The following is a 16,661-nucleotide window of genomic DNA, read 5'->3' as shown; positions in this document are numbered from 1 at the left end:
GTTGAATGTCTCTAAGTGGAGGTAATCTGGCAGGCAACTCCTCTGGTAACATGTCATTGAACTCCTCCAAAATGTCCTTAGCCTTTTCGGGCACTTACTCCATCAAATCAGCAACTTCCATGGCCGCAAAGGTCTTTGAAACTAGAGCAAAACATAATATGGCTTCACCAGCCTCCTTCTCGAACTCCACTCTAGGAAGGCAAATGATAAGTCTTCTTTCCTTCAATAGCTTCTGCCCCCCTCAAAGGTTGCAACACAATCTTCTTGGGACCCTTTTGAATAGTGTAACAATGCTTGTACCCATTGTACACAGCCTTGTTACCAAATTGCCACGGCCTCCCCAAAAGCAAGTGACATGCATCCATAGGTACTACATCACAATAGGTGCTGTCCCTATAATGTGGACCAAGTGAAAATGTAACCAAGCACCTTCTATCTACTCTTACATTTGTGTCCTTGCTAAGCCATCCAAGCCTATAAGGGATTGGGTGTGGCTGTCTTCAACCCAAACTTCTGGACAGCCTCTTGTGAGATAACATTCTCACAACTCCCTGGGTCAACAATAACCTTGCACACCTTATCACCGACCAAGCAACATGTGGTAAAAATGTCATGCCTCCTCCAATCTTCATTTGCCTTTAATGCTAGGAAAATCCTCCTAAGTACCAAGTTGTTCCCCCTTATGTCATTGGGTTCCACAATGTAGTGGCCTTCATCATCATACACTCCATCATAATCCTCTCCACTATATTCTTCCTCAACCCCTTCTTGTACCAACAACTGAGAACGCAACTTGGGACACTCATTGGCATAGTGCCCAAGGTCATGGCATCGGTGACACCTAACATTGGCCTTGCTAGTTTGGCCTCTTTGCTGCCCATTAGGTGTAATAGTTGGGGGCTGTCCTACCATCCTTCCCTGCTGATTTAGTGCATTAGGCGCTGCAATAGGAGCTGTTCCCCTCTCAAGAGGCGGCACAACAACCCCAAAACTCCTGGTGTTGGTGAACCCACCTCTTCCAATTGATACCCCTCTGTTAGCTCCACTTTTAGCTAAGCTTTTCTCCACCACTTGTGCCTTGGATTGAGCCTCTGTAACATTGGCAAACGTGTGGACTTGCAAGACATCCTGAATAGATGGTCACAGCCCATGTAAATACCTCACCACCAATTGTTCTTGTGTCTTCCTCAATTGATTTCTAGCCACCATCTTGTAGAAATCAATTGTATACTCATCCACACTTCTTGCTCCCTAAGTTAGGCTCTGCAAATTTTGAAAGAGGGTTTGCTTGTAGTTTAAGGGTAGGAACTCCTTCCTCATATCCCTCTTCAGCTCATCCCAATCCTCCAACAAAGGCAAACCATCTAGGTATCGTTGATACCTATAGGACTGCCACCATGCTATAGCCCTATCTCTGAATCTAGATGCAAGAAATGATACCTTCTTGTCGGCTGGCACATCTTTCACCGTAAAAATCTCTTCCACCGTGCTCAACCAATCAAGAAACTCCTCCGGTACCAACCCTCCCGAGAACTCGGGTACCTCCATCTTGAAACCCATGTCCCAACGGTTGTTGTAGGGCTCTCTTTCCTCTCTAGGCTGCCTGTAGACTCCTCTGGGACCCCTCTGGTACACCCGCTGTCCACGAGGAGGAAGTTCTTCATACTCTGAATCTATTCCAGCCACTTCCTTCTCTACTCTAGGAGCCTGGTTGAGAGCCATTTGCTGCATCAAAGCCAGCATAGTTTGTCTCATGGCTCTCCCTTCTTTTTCCTTTTGCCTTTCTTCTCTATCTCTGCACATCTCTTCTAAAATAGCTGCAAGAGCATCCGATTGATTGTTACCTCCCGACATTGATGGATCTAAGCTCTGATACCAACTGATGCAGTCCAGGCCTATATCTGATAACCAGTCCTGTAACCGAAAGTCACCAAAACTCCAAGAACAGCTCTAAACTAATCCAAAGAACTTCGTTTCAATTCTACATTGCAACAGAATGAAGAAACAAAGAAGATTGATAAAAGAAAGAGAGGTGAATACTTCATTCAATTATCAAAAGATGAGAAAACATACACAAAACCTGCATAAATCTGCTAAGAAAAGGCTAGCCGCCACTTCTATTCTTCCTAATGATGAGTCCCCCCTTTTTGATACCTTTTTACATTATATATCCCAACCCTAATAGGTAGGGTGACCCTAAATGTCCATAATACCCCTCACTTAAAGTCCAGCAGCATCTAAAAAAAAATATTAAATTACAAGAACACCCCTGTTTTAGCGCGGACTGGGCCAGAAATCATGGCCCAGGTTGGGCCACCAAATCAGCTCTGATTTGGCCCATATTTGGACTGGACCTTCCCTGCCCTTAGCCTCATTGATCTCCACAGTTGTTTCGGTTGTTCCAGCCCTTCCATAGCTTCTACCTTGTACTCCAAAATAGGGTCAAAATCCATCTCTGGCTCCTCTGGCCTGGAGCCAGTGATGATCTCTGGGCTTAGCTCTGCGTCAGGGGCCCTATCCAACACTTGACCAATACCAACGAAATGGCGATGAATTTTAAAGGCGCCTGATGGTTTTGTCTCTCAAGCAACTTCGCTAAGGCACTTCCCAATAAACAGCAAGGTTTTGGAAAAACGATAACAACATGCATCTCCAACTGTACATAACTGCATCCACAGAGGAGGGGGGGGGTTGCCCTATTAGTCAGATTCGGCACCGAGGAAGGAAAGAAGAAGGAGACAGAACCACATCACCATCCTCTCTCTCTCAAGTCCCAAGCACACATACACCATATTATTTGTATTGAATTGCCCTGATGGATGGGCATGTTCAATCAACATAGGGAGAAATCGAAATTGCTAAATGTCCATTTTTTTATACTATTTATAATTTATTCAACAGGAAAGAAGAAAAAAGAATAGTGGTCTTTACAAGACTTATAGAAAGATTGGGACTTCAAGCAAATATTAGGGCTCTTCACCGTGATATTAATCTGCATTGAAGAAAGGAAACCTTGGGTTTCTGAGATTCATTTGCATTTAAAAAAGATTGCCCAAAAGTCTCAGCTCTAGACTTTGTTCCAAACTACAATTTACTTTGAAATGTAGAGGATTCTCTTTGGAATACAATGAAGTGCATGATACAAAGTAAAGAAGTTAAGTTTGATACTTTATATTCCTCTTGGTTTTTTCTTTTTCTAATATTGTTAATGCAAGCACAAATTTGAGAGACCCTCAATTAGTACACTGCTGCCACCACCCAATCAATCCAATACAAACTCAACTGGATGAATATTCATAAAACTGACCAGAAATTAGTCAAAATTTAGGGAAAAGATTCTTTACATCTGCAAAATGAGTTAAACTTTAAGGTGATTTTCTTAATTCATCTCTCTGAAAATCGACCAATAATCAGAAGAAAAGGGCTAGCTGAAAAAAATATAATTAAAAAAAAAAAAAAAAAAACACAGGTCTTAATCCCAACCATACAAAGCCCAATCAAGATGGGTCCCACACTATTTGAATTGTTTTGTAGGGTTTTAATCAAACCAAGCAAGTTTTCTATATTCTCTAGCCCAACGAAGTTGAATTCACAATCCACAGAAGTGTAAAAACCCAGGATTCAACTTGAGGTAAAAATAAAATTCAATTCCCGGCAGAAATGTTAAAAAAAAAATCACACCTTGATTGATTCTTTATCAACAAAATTTGTCTTTTATAAAGTTATTGAGCGGAAAGCCTTACATAATTCGTAAGCTATGATCGAAAAAACACTCAAATGGAAGCGTGAGAATAGGAGAGATTAAAGAAGTTGACAGTAGCAAGAACTATTAGCTGCAGATAAATAGCAGATGGAGCTTTAATGAAGCTAAGGGAGAATAGCCAAGAGGCTTTCCAAAACCCTAATCAATCTATTAAGAAAAATGTATCTGTCTCTCCTTCAATTTCAAGTTGTTGTTGTTTGAAATTGAAACAACCAATTCCCAACTCTACTTGGCAACGTAAGAACACCTAATGTAGTACTTTCCCTAAAGGTAGCTAAACCCACTAAAAAACTCTAATAACCATTGAAAGCAACTGAGGATAAAAAACTCTAAAAACTAGTAATGAGTGTAGATAAGATTCTTCATCCTTCTTTGCTGAATAGAACCCCAAGGGTCCATGAATAGCCAATGCCCACTTATGTATTGGAACGATGGGCCAATTTGAAGGATTCTCCTGCATCATATTTGTTGATATTCATTATTGTTGCCCTTACTTAACAGCTTGAGCTTTTGGGACAAGTGTTTGTAACATGGTTTCAGATCCAGGAAGTCAGGTGTTCATTCCTTGGTAAGTGTAAGGGGGTTGTGTGTCATGCCTTTACAGTTTGTGCCCCTTGGTGCCAGGTGATGGTATCATGTGTAGAGTTGTGTACTTGTGTGTGTGGGTCTGCATGTGCTGGGGGTGTTATATACATTGTTGTTTCCCTCACTAAAAAGCTCGAGCTTTTGGGATAAATGGTTGTAACAGTTCTTTTCTCTCTTATTTCTTCTCAATCATTCAGATTTATTTTCGATTTCCTATTTCTGGCAGAATTCATGTACCCTTAGTATTGTTTTAAGAACCAATAGACACTTGGAATCAGAAAAAATTTCTGTAATGGCATTTGACCTGAATTTTTATTGTAAATTAGATTTACTTTGACCTGAATGGTAATTAATTGCCTACAAGTGAATATACTCTCACTTTAATAGCGTGTTTTTTTTTTTTCATTACTCAGTCATAGTTTTCAGAAGCCTATGGAAAGAAACTGTTAGATTCATCTCTCGTTTAAAAATTTAATTGAACTAATGTATTGGAATGAATAATTGATTTGTATCAAGTGGGACACAGGCTAGATTTATTTATAATATGGAGGAGAACAATCTAGAATGAATACAAGACCAAAATACCACTATAGACAATTCCAACTAATGTGTTGGAATGAATTAGGCAGTTTGTCACAATTCCAACTAATGTGACAAAATGCCTAATTCATGCCAAAGTTCAAGGATTTCCATATTTGTTCCCAGAAATGGCATGAAAAAGGGCATCCCAGTGCATGAGGCTGACAGAAATGGCATATGACCTAAATATATATACAAATACAATGACTCGAATATTTATGATATAAAGCCATTTCTCTGATTTTAAGAAATTTAACCATTAGCCTGTTGTTGTTGAAAGTTAGGCAAGAATACTTGTCATTTCATATGATTCAGAACTTATATTGGAAAACCCATCAATAGACATATCTCGCTGCAATTAAAGTGAAGTAGTGAGAAAAAAGTATCTCCCATTCTGACAATAGTAGACCATCTTAGAATGGATTCAAAATGAAAGTGTAAACTGTATGATAGGAGTCTAATAATAGATGACAAACACTGATGTGCACATACAAACAAAGGAAACGGAGACATTTATTCTGCACTGTAAATCATTTACAATAAATCCATATATCTAGTCTGTGTTTTCTTTATACTTAGCCTTGCTTCACTTTGACAATTGACATATATTGTGCAGTGTGAAACATTTGCACGTTCGGACAAGAATGGAACTAGAACATGCTTTAGTTCTATCTAGACATGCACCCACTGACTATGTCATTGAAATTGAAAGCCGCATTGAAGATAATGCCACCTTCCACAGGTTCAACTTTTTTGTGACTGGAAAACTATTTCTGAAATGAGTTTGAGTTGTGTAACACCTTTAGTGCCTCACTGCAGAATTCTAATGAATTCTGCTCGTCAAGCAGCTGATCATGCTCTAAGGATCCTTTCAAAGCTTTCTGTACCAGATCATGTCTGTAGCAGCTTGTTTCTGGGCAAGGTTCAAAAAATGGAATATTCTTTATATAGGCAAGTTACTTATGCATAAAAATAAGTATGAGAATTATGGCAAGTACAGTTTCACTTATTCACTATCATGGTTTAAATCAGAATTGAACTTTGTGCCCCACGTACTTCAACTCCCTCCACTTGCAACTCAGAAAGGTTCTACCGAGAAGGCTTCATTTTAACTTTGTCTCTCAAAGATGGAAGCGTAGGGTTTGGTGAGGTTGGTTATCACTGTACTTTTTTCTGGTCATGGACAAGTATATTATTCTGCTGGGAAAGAGTGTCAATAATTTCTACTATGTTCAGCATAACCTATTTCTTCTTCAAATCCCACTTTTCCTCTCTCTCTCTCTCATGTGTGTGTCCAGACTTCTGAGAGCAAGTGCTACAATGTTTCATTATCATTTTATGTGCCATAATTCAATTGTTCGAATGATGACTGATGAGGTACCTTTTTGTCTATAAAGAGTAGGATGAGAGAAAGGCAAAGACAAGGAGGGATAATTGTAGATAAAGAACCTGATTTTAACTATGATACATGAATTTCTAATATGCTTTTGTTGATTGGAAATATGGGAAAAAGTAGGGAAGAAGGGTGGGTGGGTGGGTGGGGGAGGGGGTGAATCAAGTTCAAACGGGAATTAAATAAACAATGAATGTTGGACAGTACTTACTATACTCAATTAATCCTTTTGTTGGTGTTGACTACGTGAGTGCTATTTTCCATTGAAGTATATTTCGAAACTATTGTAATATGGGTATGAGTATATTTCTCCTTAGGGGCATTGTTGTACTTGTATTCATTTTCATTTTATTATAAATAAAGATGGCTAGTGTCAGTCTGACACAAGTCAGAATTCCCCAAATCACAACATGGTATCAGAGCAGAGATCCATCTTGGGATCCGTGCCCTACTGCCCTAGCGCCGCAGCCTCCTCCTCTCGCCTCTCTCTCTTCCTAGTTTCTCTTCTCCTTCTCTCGTAGTCTCCTTTGTAGGAGTCATCCTTCACCCTCGGTGTGATTTTTTCCCAGTGAGAGCCCTTTTCTGGTTGGTTTTCCATATGTTTTTAAGAAGATCTGGATGGGGCCTTTTTTATTAGTCTGTGGTTTTTGGTTCGTGGATTATTTGAGATCAACAGTCATGTCAGATGTACCATTACATCAACTGTTTTGGATGGAGTGAGTCATGGAACTCATGGTGTCTTCCCTTGGTTCCCTATTAGCTCCATCAAATTGGATGGGAGCAATTACTTGATGTGGTCAAGATCCTGTTTCCTGTCAATCGTTTCCCTTGGTTTTTCCGGATATCTCATAGGTGAATCTGAGAAGTCTACAACTATTGGTCCATCCCAGAAAAAATGGAGTTTCAATTTTAGTTGAATTCGATGAACTCTAATATTGCAAGGGGTTATCTTTTCCTAGATACTTCTGGCAAGAGCTAGAAGGCTGCCAAGGATACTTATTCCCAAGTGGGGAATGATGCACAAGTCTATGAACTGACAAAGAAAATTCAAGCAAAGTAGAAGGAGATGACGCTTTCTCAGTATTATTCTGAGTTATGAGGTATGTGGCAAGAGCTGGATTCTTACGAGGATTTTTAGGACCTTTGTTCCACTAATGCTACAAACTTTAAAAAGCATGAAGAAAAACTATGAGTATATAACTTCTTGGCTGGTCTAAACGTCTAGTTTGATCAAATTTGGGCACATGTTCTTAATCGTGATTCCTTCCCATCATTGGAGCAAAGCCTATTCTATGGTGCAGTCTGAAGATAGTTGCCATACCGCTATGCTACAACCTATATTGACTCACACCCCACTTCCACTTGGATGCTTGTGGTGTGACTAGGATGCTTACCCCTTCTATAACACTGCCAGGATCTCTGGAGCGGTACCTTAACCGTCACAATCAACAAGCAGTACCAAATTGAAATCAATGCAGCGGAATGGAAAACATATGTATTCAACCTCAATACTGGGGAGAACTAAATGATATTATAATAATCATAATACGTTCTCCAAGTTAATTACAAGTGTTGCAATATAAAAACCTTGTAACCAAAACCAGAAACCAGAAACCAGAAAAGAGAAGAAGAAGATAAGAGGAGAAGAAGAAGAAGAGCCGATAGCAGTACGAAAACAGAGCAGCCTGCGATCAGTCCAGAATGGGTCTGATCGCAGGTTATTATGTTGTATATATAGAGCATAAAACAAAAAAACACAATTACAAAACAGCCCCTCACAAGGGGGGGGGGCAACCCTAAAAACCAAGTATAAACCCAATAGGACCAAAAGGTCCCCAGCGCTAATCCCTTATTGGGATTGGCATCAATCTCAACACTCCCCCTCAAGCTGGAGCATACACATCACTCATGCTAAGCTTGGTACAACCATTGTGAAAAGTAGGGGCAAAGAAGGACTTAGTGAACATGTCAGCTAACTGATCTGATGAAGGAACAAACGGAGTCTCAATCAGCCTCTTCAGAATAGCATCATGAACAAAATGGCAGTCCACTTCTATGTGTTTGGTTCTCTCATGAAAGACCGGATTACTAGCAATATAAATCGTAACTTGGTTGTCACAATACATTTTCATTGGCTTGGTCATTGGAAACCCCAGCTCCAAGTAACAACCGTAGCCACATCAATTCAGCAATGGTATGAGCCATAGCTCTGTACTCAGCTTCTGCACTGGACCGGGCAATAGTAGTCTGCTTCTTGCTGCGCCACGTAACAAGATTATCTCCAACAAATGTGCAATATCCAGTTGTAGATCTTCGATCATTAGCAGATTCATCCCAATCAGCATCAGAATACCCCACTAGGTCCATATGCCGATTAGGACGGTAAATCAAACCTTTTCCCAGGGCACCTTTGAGATAGTGAAGAACACGAACAACAACATCCCAATGTGCTTTCTGAGGAGACTGCATGAACTGACTAAGAACTCCAACAACATAAGAAATATTAGGACGAGTCACAGTGAGGTAAATTAACTTGCCAATCAAGCTCCTGTACTGATGCACATCCTGGAGGGGTTCACCATCATCCACACCAAACTTTTGGTGAGGATCAATAGGAATATCAATAGGTCTTGATGCAAGCATTCCAGTATCAGATAGAAGATCCACCATATACTTCCTTTGAGACAGACTGATCCCTTTCTTGTAGCGGATTACCTCAATCCCAAGGAAATAATGAAGTTGGCCTAGATCCTTTGTCTGAAAATGGTGTTGGAGATGATCTTTTACTTCAGAATTTCTTGTCTTATCATTACCCGTCAGAATAATATCATCAACATATACAATCATGACAACTAGCTTATCACCTCTGCAACGAACAAACATAGAATAATCAGAATAACACTGAGAAAAACCACAAGTAACTATAGTAGCACTGAACTTGTCAAACTATGCCCGAGGAGACTATTTCAGCCTATATATAGTCTTGTGTAAACGACACGACCTGTACTCTCCCCTTAGCAACATACCCCAGAGGTTGTTCCATATACACCTCTTCCTGTAGATCACCATACAAGAAAGCATTCTTGATGTCCAACTGAAATAAGGGCCAATCAAAGTTGACAGCATTCAGTTTAGCAACCGGGGAGAAGGTCTCAAACTAATCAACACCATATGTCTGAGTATACCCCTTAGCAACCAGATGGGCCTTCAACCGCTCAACAGAGCCATCAGAATGATACTTAACAGTGTACACCGAGCGACACTTCATCAGATCCTTACCAGGAGGTAAATCTACCAAACTCTAGGTACCACGACTCAAAAGAAAAGGATACGGAAGGCCTCAGTGTGGGTATGGGGAATAGGGTTAGTGGACAGAGATAGGGCAAGACCATGGATAGGAGAGGGAAGATGAGACAAAGATACAAATTTATCAATAAGGTACACCATAGATTTGTGAGTGCAAGAACAAGTACTTTCCTGTGTGCAATTGGTAAGTCATCAGATGGAGGAGGAAGAGGAGCTTCACCAGAGGAAGCCGGTAGTGGAAGGAGTGAAGCATCTGGAGTAATTACCTTGCCACTTGGCTGTCCAATCTTCTTCCTACGCTGATAAACCTGTAGAGGAGGGGAGTCACTGGCACTAGGAGCATCAGGGAAGGGTATAAGGGAGGGTATGGGTGGAGGAGATGGAGAAGACCACTCTACACTAGACGAGGGCACCGGAGGAGGGTAGAATGAAGTACCTTCAAAGGTCACATTAGCACTGACAAAGTTCCTGTGTGTAGTAGGGTCATAACACTTATACCCTTTCTGAGTACGAGAATAGCCCAAAAAACTACATTTAGTAGACCTAGGAGACAACTTATTAACTTGCATGTGCAAATTATGAACAAAGCACACACACCCAAAAACCCGAGGAGGAGCAGGAAAACTCAGTAAATTAGGGAACATAATAGAGAAGGGAGATTTGTCGGACAAATAGAAGTTGGCATGCGGTTAATCAAATGACATGCAGTTAAGACACCATCACTCAAAAAATGCATAGGAACATGCATATGCAACATTATGGCTCGGGCAACCTCAAGGAGGTGCCGATTTTTGCGCTCTGCTACTCCAATTTCTGTGGAGTATAGGCACAACTAGTTTGGTGGATCATCCCATGAGTATCTGAAAAATCAGAAATATCAGTTTGAGCAAGCATTATTAGAACGAAAGATTTTAATAGGAATGCCAAACTGAGTCTTTATTTCATTATGGAATTTTGTAAATGCATATAAAAATTCAAACCTGTCCTTTAACATGTAAAGCCATATAAGGCGAGAATGATTATCCACAAAAGTCACCAAATACCGAAACCCAAATCTATTACTGACTCTGCAAGGACCCCATATATCAAAGTGGACTAAAGAAAATAAAGACGGACTACGAGACACAAAGCGAGATGGGAATGACACACGGTGATGTTTCCCCAACTCACAAGCCTCACACTCTAACCTAGGAGTAGACTTAAAACTAGGAAATAAAAGCTATAACCTAGAAAGCGACAAATGACCTAAACGACAATGCCATTGGAAAGGAGTGATGTCCCCAACAGCCGTAGCAGCAGCAAAAGAGGTAGGATAGCTGCTGTTGAGGTAATATAATCCATTCTTTTTATGCTCTCCACCAATCGTCTTCCTCGTGTGAAGGTCCTGAAAGACACAATAAAAAGGAAAGAATGTTACTGAGCAATTTAACGAGCTAGTTAGTTGACTCATAGAGAGAAGACTTAATGGAAATTGAGGAACATGTAAGACAGAGGATAAGTTTATAGATGGGGTAGGTGAGATAGAACCGTGACCTAAAACCGGTGTTGAAGCACCATTAACAAGGATCATAGAGTTAGAACTAAAACTAGTAGAAAAGTCCTTAAAAAGTGATGACTTACCGGTCATATGGGCAGAAGCATCTGAATCAATGATCCAGGGGGTAGCTGTAGTAGTAAGAAGGGCTGAGTTAATTATATGGGCTAGGGTAGCAACGGATGTAGACGCACCAGTAGATGTATTAGCAGATGCCTCAAGAGTGTGCAAGCTCCGGAGCAACCGGTTGATGTGATCGCACAGACCAGTAGTTGAATCTCCTAAGAAGATGTTGGTTTAGTGTCAACGGGAGCCATTGTGTTCGTGCCCTCATCTGACACTGCATGATTAGCTAATTGTGTTGCTCACTCTGGTTTGTCATGTTTTTCCCAACAAGTCTCCACAGTATGGTTGGGCTTTCTGTAAAAAGTACATTGGCGAGTTGTACGGTCAGAGGACTGTCCACTAGATCCAAGACCAGCCGACCCATGACCTCCCCCACGACCGCGACCATGTCCACAGTTGGCATGAAAGGCAGAATTGTCTTTGGAAGACTGATCAGGTGTAGTGGAAGAGGTAATTCGCTGCAGTCGTGAGTAGGTATCATTCAGAGTAGGAACAGTATCCCTTGCCAATAAGTGACCCTTCACTGCCTTCAAGTCATTGTTCAGACCAGCCAAGAATTTGGAAACGAAGAACTCGTTACGCTGAGCCTTCAATTTATCAATGTCAGTGGTCAAAGGTTGGAAGACATTGAGTTCTTCAACCATACCCCTGAAAGTACTGTAATATTCTGCAAGTGACTTGTTTGACTGGCGAAATTGAAACAGTTTTTCATAGATATCATAGATACGAGTCATGTTCTTCTCCTAAGAGTAGGTCTCCTTCAAGTCATTCCACACTCCCTTTGCAGTAGAATGAAACATAACATTAGCAGCGACATCTGGTTCCATACTGTTCCATAACCATATAAGGATTAAAGCATTCTCTTTCTACCATTGAGTATAACCAGAGTCAGATTCTTTGAGAGGATCAGAGGTGGTGTAATCAAGCTTATCCTTTGCCATCAGATAAACCTTAACCGACTGAGCACAAAGAAGATAGTTCGAGCTTCCCTTAAGCTTGATAGATGTAATCTGGACATTCACATTGTCCGAGGTAGAAGAAGTAGTAGTAGTAGTAGTAAGGGATTTGATCTCAGCCATGAGAATCAAATAATAATCTCCCACAAATCAGATCTGAAACACCAGCAGTAGTAAGCAATCGGACACCACAAACACCAAAAAAATATTGATCCGATAGGGGCAGCAGTTAGGGTCGAGATAGCCTTGATAGAAGACCAAACAAATCTGCTAGAGAAGGTAGTAGTATAGGAAGATAAAACAGCGGACAGCAGCAATACACACTGCAGAAACAGGAGCAGCAACCATAAAAACAGGGAGGGAGAAGTCTCGACCTCAACCAGTACACATACGAAGCAAGTAGTAATAAAAAAGAGACCTAGTTTTACTTATATCATGATAACTAGGTCAAACCAGGTAATAGATGTAGCAAGGAGGTGGCTGCACACCAGAAAAACAATACCGCTAGGTCGAAATCAGCAGCGATGATTTGTGCTTAGCCAATCGGTGTGATTTAGACCTGTTCTGATACCATGTTGCAATATAAAAACCTTGTAACCAAAACCAGAAAAGAGAAGAAGAAGATAAGAGGAGAAGAAGAAGTAGAGCCGACAGCAGTCCGAAAACAGAGCAGCTTGCGATCAGTCCAGAATAGGTCTGATCGCAGGTTATTATATTGTATATGTAGAGCATAAAACAAAAAACAGAATTACAAAACAGCCCCTCACAAGGGGGGCAACCCTAAAAACCAAGTATGAACCTGATTGGACCAAAAGGCCCCTATCAGGTTCTGAGATTAGCGCTAATCCCTTATCGGGATTAGCGTCAATCTCAACAACAAGACATAGTAATATCGTATCACAAGAAAGTTCAATCCTATTTTGTGTTGATTTTCTTTGTTATTTCAATTTCCTAGTCAGTTTAGGTGTCCTTATTAGTTAAGGACTGGGTTAAGCCTTTCTTTTTTTAGTGTCCAAGTCTAATTATGAGTTTTCTATATAAGTTTATAAGGGCCAATGAAAGTTAATTAATGAAAAGCTTTGCTTTCTTGTTCTCTATTAAAGACCTCTCATGTTTGATCAAGAAACCCCTTGTGTTCGATCAAGAAAAAGGGATTGGTGTCTAATCTAGTTGACACCTTGCGGTGAGAAGCCTGGGTGGATCATCTTCAAGCTATTGATCTCTTACTGTTTTGTTGGTCATTGCAATTATTCTCTGATCTCAGGCATTAAAAAGTAATTGTTTGAATCTGGAATTTTTGCAACTACAACCATAATTTCTAGAAGTTCATACGCAACACTTTTTTTTAGGTTAAGCAAACCAGCCATTGGATCTTCCTAAGATTTTTATCACTTGTTCAAAAACCCTAATCAAGAACTCAATTTGAATTTGAGAAGGTTCTGACCATTGGATCTTAAGATATTTCTGCTTTCCTATTCTCCCCTTATTTCTCAACTGCAAGTCTGTCTCAAGTATTATACTGTACAACAGTAAACTGGATCAAATTCTGGTTTTTATTGATATGTTTTCCACTGAGATTTAGACTCTGTGTTCAGAATTGAATGTTCAACATATTTCTGTTCTCTGATTTCTATTCTGGTGTGTTAAATAACTGTTATATTGTTTTCCTAGTGTAATTAGGATTGGCTCATATTTTATAATCTTTCCGTTGGATTGATCATTTTTTCAGCAAGTATTCTACCATAAGTTTACTGAATTCGCTTTGATTATTAGCCCCATCTAGCCACCTGATTTTTTGATATCAATCATTTTCCTAATATTTTATTCTTTGAGAACAGATTTTGTTTTTTAGGTAGCGTTTTGTTTACTCACTTACAGTACTAAATTAGCCTGCTTGGATGAAAGTCGATTTGACGTTATTACTTTTGGATCCCCAGTTCAGTTCGAATAGATGGTATATTTTAACAAAGAGGAAATATCACTCTCCTCCCCGGAACTATGGCAAAATATCAAGTTCCCCCTACACTTTTTCAAAAATATCACTCCCCTACCCCTAAACTCAAAAATTCTTTCTATCATCCCTCACCTTGAGAAATGGCTGTTAAGTCATCAAATAAGTTTTCCTAATACCCAAACTACCCTCACACATGTTGAATACTAGATATGGCCTTCATGAAGTGAAAAATGGAGGAAACCCTTCTTCTCTCTACCGTACTTCTTGTTTCATTTTCACGAAAAAGCTATTCAACTCATACATCTACTTCATCGCTCTTCCTGCTCACAGCGAAGAAGTACACAGAAATCGGTTCTTTGAATCCTATAATTATATGGTTTTTTCTTTCGTTCCGACTTCCGACACAAGTTGAGATGTATTGACGATTCCCTATAACAATCCTTGAATTTGAATAGCCAAGATGCAGGGGTACGGACATGGTTCCGACGAAGAAGATACTTTTCGACTTCAGATTTGGACTTGAGCGTTAGTGATGAAGGTATCTCCTTTATTGTTTTCTTGTTTTCCTTTATAAATCTTTGAAAGATTGCTCAGAGCTGTAAAATAGGAGCAGAGAGGTATTATCGTCGTTTACGATGTCTTTTATGTAGGTGAAAGTCATCCATGTGAACCTCAGATGGTGGAGGAAGAGAGGGAGTGCCTGGCGTCGTAGATAAAGGAAAAGTTGTGATTGAAATTAGTGACGATACTGATGTTTATGTCTCAAGAAAGAAGCACTGAGTAGACCTTGACCTTGTAGCGGAAGTGGTCATAGAAGATGCAAAAAAAAAAAAGAGTAAAAGAAGCAGTGAAGAAGAACAACTCCCCATGTTGAAGAAGAGAGTTTGCGCTTGGATGCACCTGAGAAGAAGGAAGGAAGAGAGAGAGAGGAGAGGCCAATGTCAATGTGGAAGATTTTGGAGGAAGACAATGAGAGGTGGATCGATGCCAATGAAACAAAAGATACTGAACTGGACAATGTAGGTGGGGAAATGGATGAATATATTACCTGGGCTTTGAAACAAGAAGAATTGGAAATGAGAGGAGGAATCCTAGGGTTCCAATCGAGCAGAGCTTCAGCGCGATGTCGACGCAAGCAAGCAGCTGTGAGAGGGCTTTGGCAGGATTCACGCGGGCAGAGCTTCAACGCTTATTTAGGGTTCCAATCGAGCTGAGCTTCAGCAGAATGGAGCCTAGGGTTTCAACCTTGAAGAAGAAGATGAGCTGAAAGTGAGCTAAACACCAGAGAGAAGAATGGTTTCCTCCATTTTTCTTCATGAAGGCTATATTTGGTATTCAACCCTGTGGGTGTAGTTTGGGTATTAGGAGAACTTATTTGATGACTTAACAGCCATTTCTCATGGCGAGGGACAATAGAAAGAATCTTTGAGTTTAGAGGGAGCAGAGTAATATTTTTGAAGAAGTGTATGGGGAACTTGATATTTCGCCATAGTGTAGGGGAGTGGAGTGATATTTCCTCTTTCATGAATAATCTCTGAGAAGTTCTCAAGTACTTCCTAGTCCCATTCCAGTTGAAGATTCCTGTGAAGCTGATATGATCAAAGTGAGAAGCTCAGTTGGCATTAGGGACCAGCATCATTTCCGGTACTCTTATCAGTGCAGTTGATTTTGTCGACTCCCTAGCTGGAGATGGCATCTGGAGTTATCCATTGGTACTGAACTTTGTTCTAGTTAATCCCTTAGGGGAACTCCTGATCCTCTCGTCGTGAAGCACTTGTCAGATTGTAAGGGTCCCAGTGTCCCTGCCCCCCATTGGATGGTCTTGGGTAGCCAGACCCGAGATTTTTCAAATAATAATTTCTCTGCTTTTCTGAAATAGCGTATGAAGATAATTGAAATTTCCAATTCAAACTGTATGATATTGCCTGAAAATCATGTTCATTTCATTAATCCAAGTTGAAAATGCTCTTGCTGGGGATACATATTTTGGATAGAATATGATTGGGCAGTACCATCTGGGTGTCAATGGAAAAAACTGTTCTAGAGAGTTTGATGCAATTATATCTATCTAGAAAACTTAATTCCATATATGAGAAGGTGTGGCCTTTTGGTATCATGTCAAATTTTCTTGTATTATGACCACAGGATGGCTGCTTCTACACACACCCATTGTAGCTTTCTCGTCATAACTATGCTGAGATTATGATCATCATGCACTTGTTTCATGTAGTAGTATTAACTATTTAGACTTTGAATTGTGTTGTTCAAAGAATGGCTTCTAATCCGTTATCTGTTCCTATTTGCATATTCAGAATTTTCTTATCTTTGTTAGTATTACTTGCTGTGCTATATAAACTAAACAGAAATTTCCATGAGTTCCTATATTCTGTTCCCTTTTTCTTGAATTTTTCGTTTCTTGTAGTAAATCAAATGAAATAAACAGACAATAAGTTTGTCTACATTAT

General features: G+C 40.0%; 1 protein-coding gene across 1 annotated transcript in view; it reads left to right on the top strand.

Annotated features, from left to right (window-relative positions):
- Positions 1–16,661, top strand: part of LOC122069689 (protein PHYLLO, chloroplastic) — a 53,433-nt gene that overhangs the window by 15,086 nt on the left and 21,686 nt on the right. The window contains exons 3-5 of the mRNA XM_042633757.1: positions 5,544–5,669; positions 5,747–5,878; positions 5,960–6,077. Coding sequence (XP_042489691.1) covers positions 5,544–5,669; positions 5,747–5,878; positions 5,960–6,077 — 376 coding nt within the window. The remainder of the gene's footprint in view (positions 1–5,543; positions 5,670–5,746; positions 5,879–5,959; positions 6,078–16,661) is intronic.

This window comes from Macadamia integrifolia, unplaced genomic scaffold (assembly GCF_013358625.1).
Source record: "Macadamia integrifolia cultivar HAES 741 unplaced genomic scaffold, SCU_Mint_v3 scaffold69, whole genome shotgun sequence".
Classification (NCBI taxonomy): Eukaryota; Viridiplantae; Streptophyta; class Magnoliopsida; order Proteales; family Proteaceae; genus Macadamia; species Macadamia integrifolia.
The sequence above is the reverse complement of the archived record's forward strand: the minus strand, read 5'-3'. Positions and strand labels throughout refer to the sequence as shown.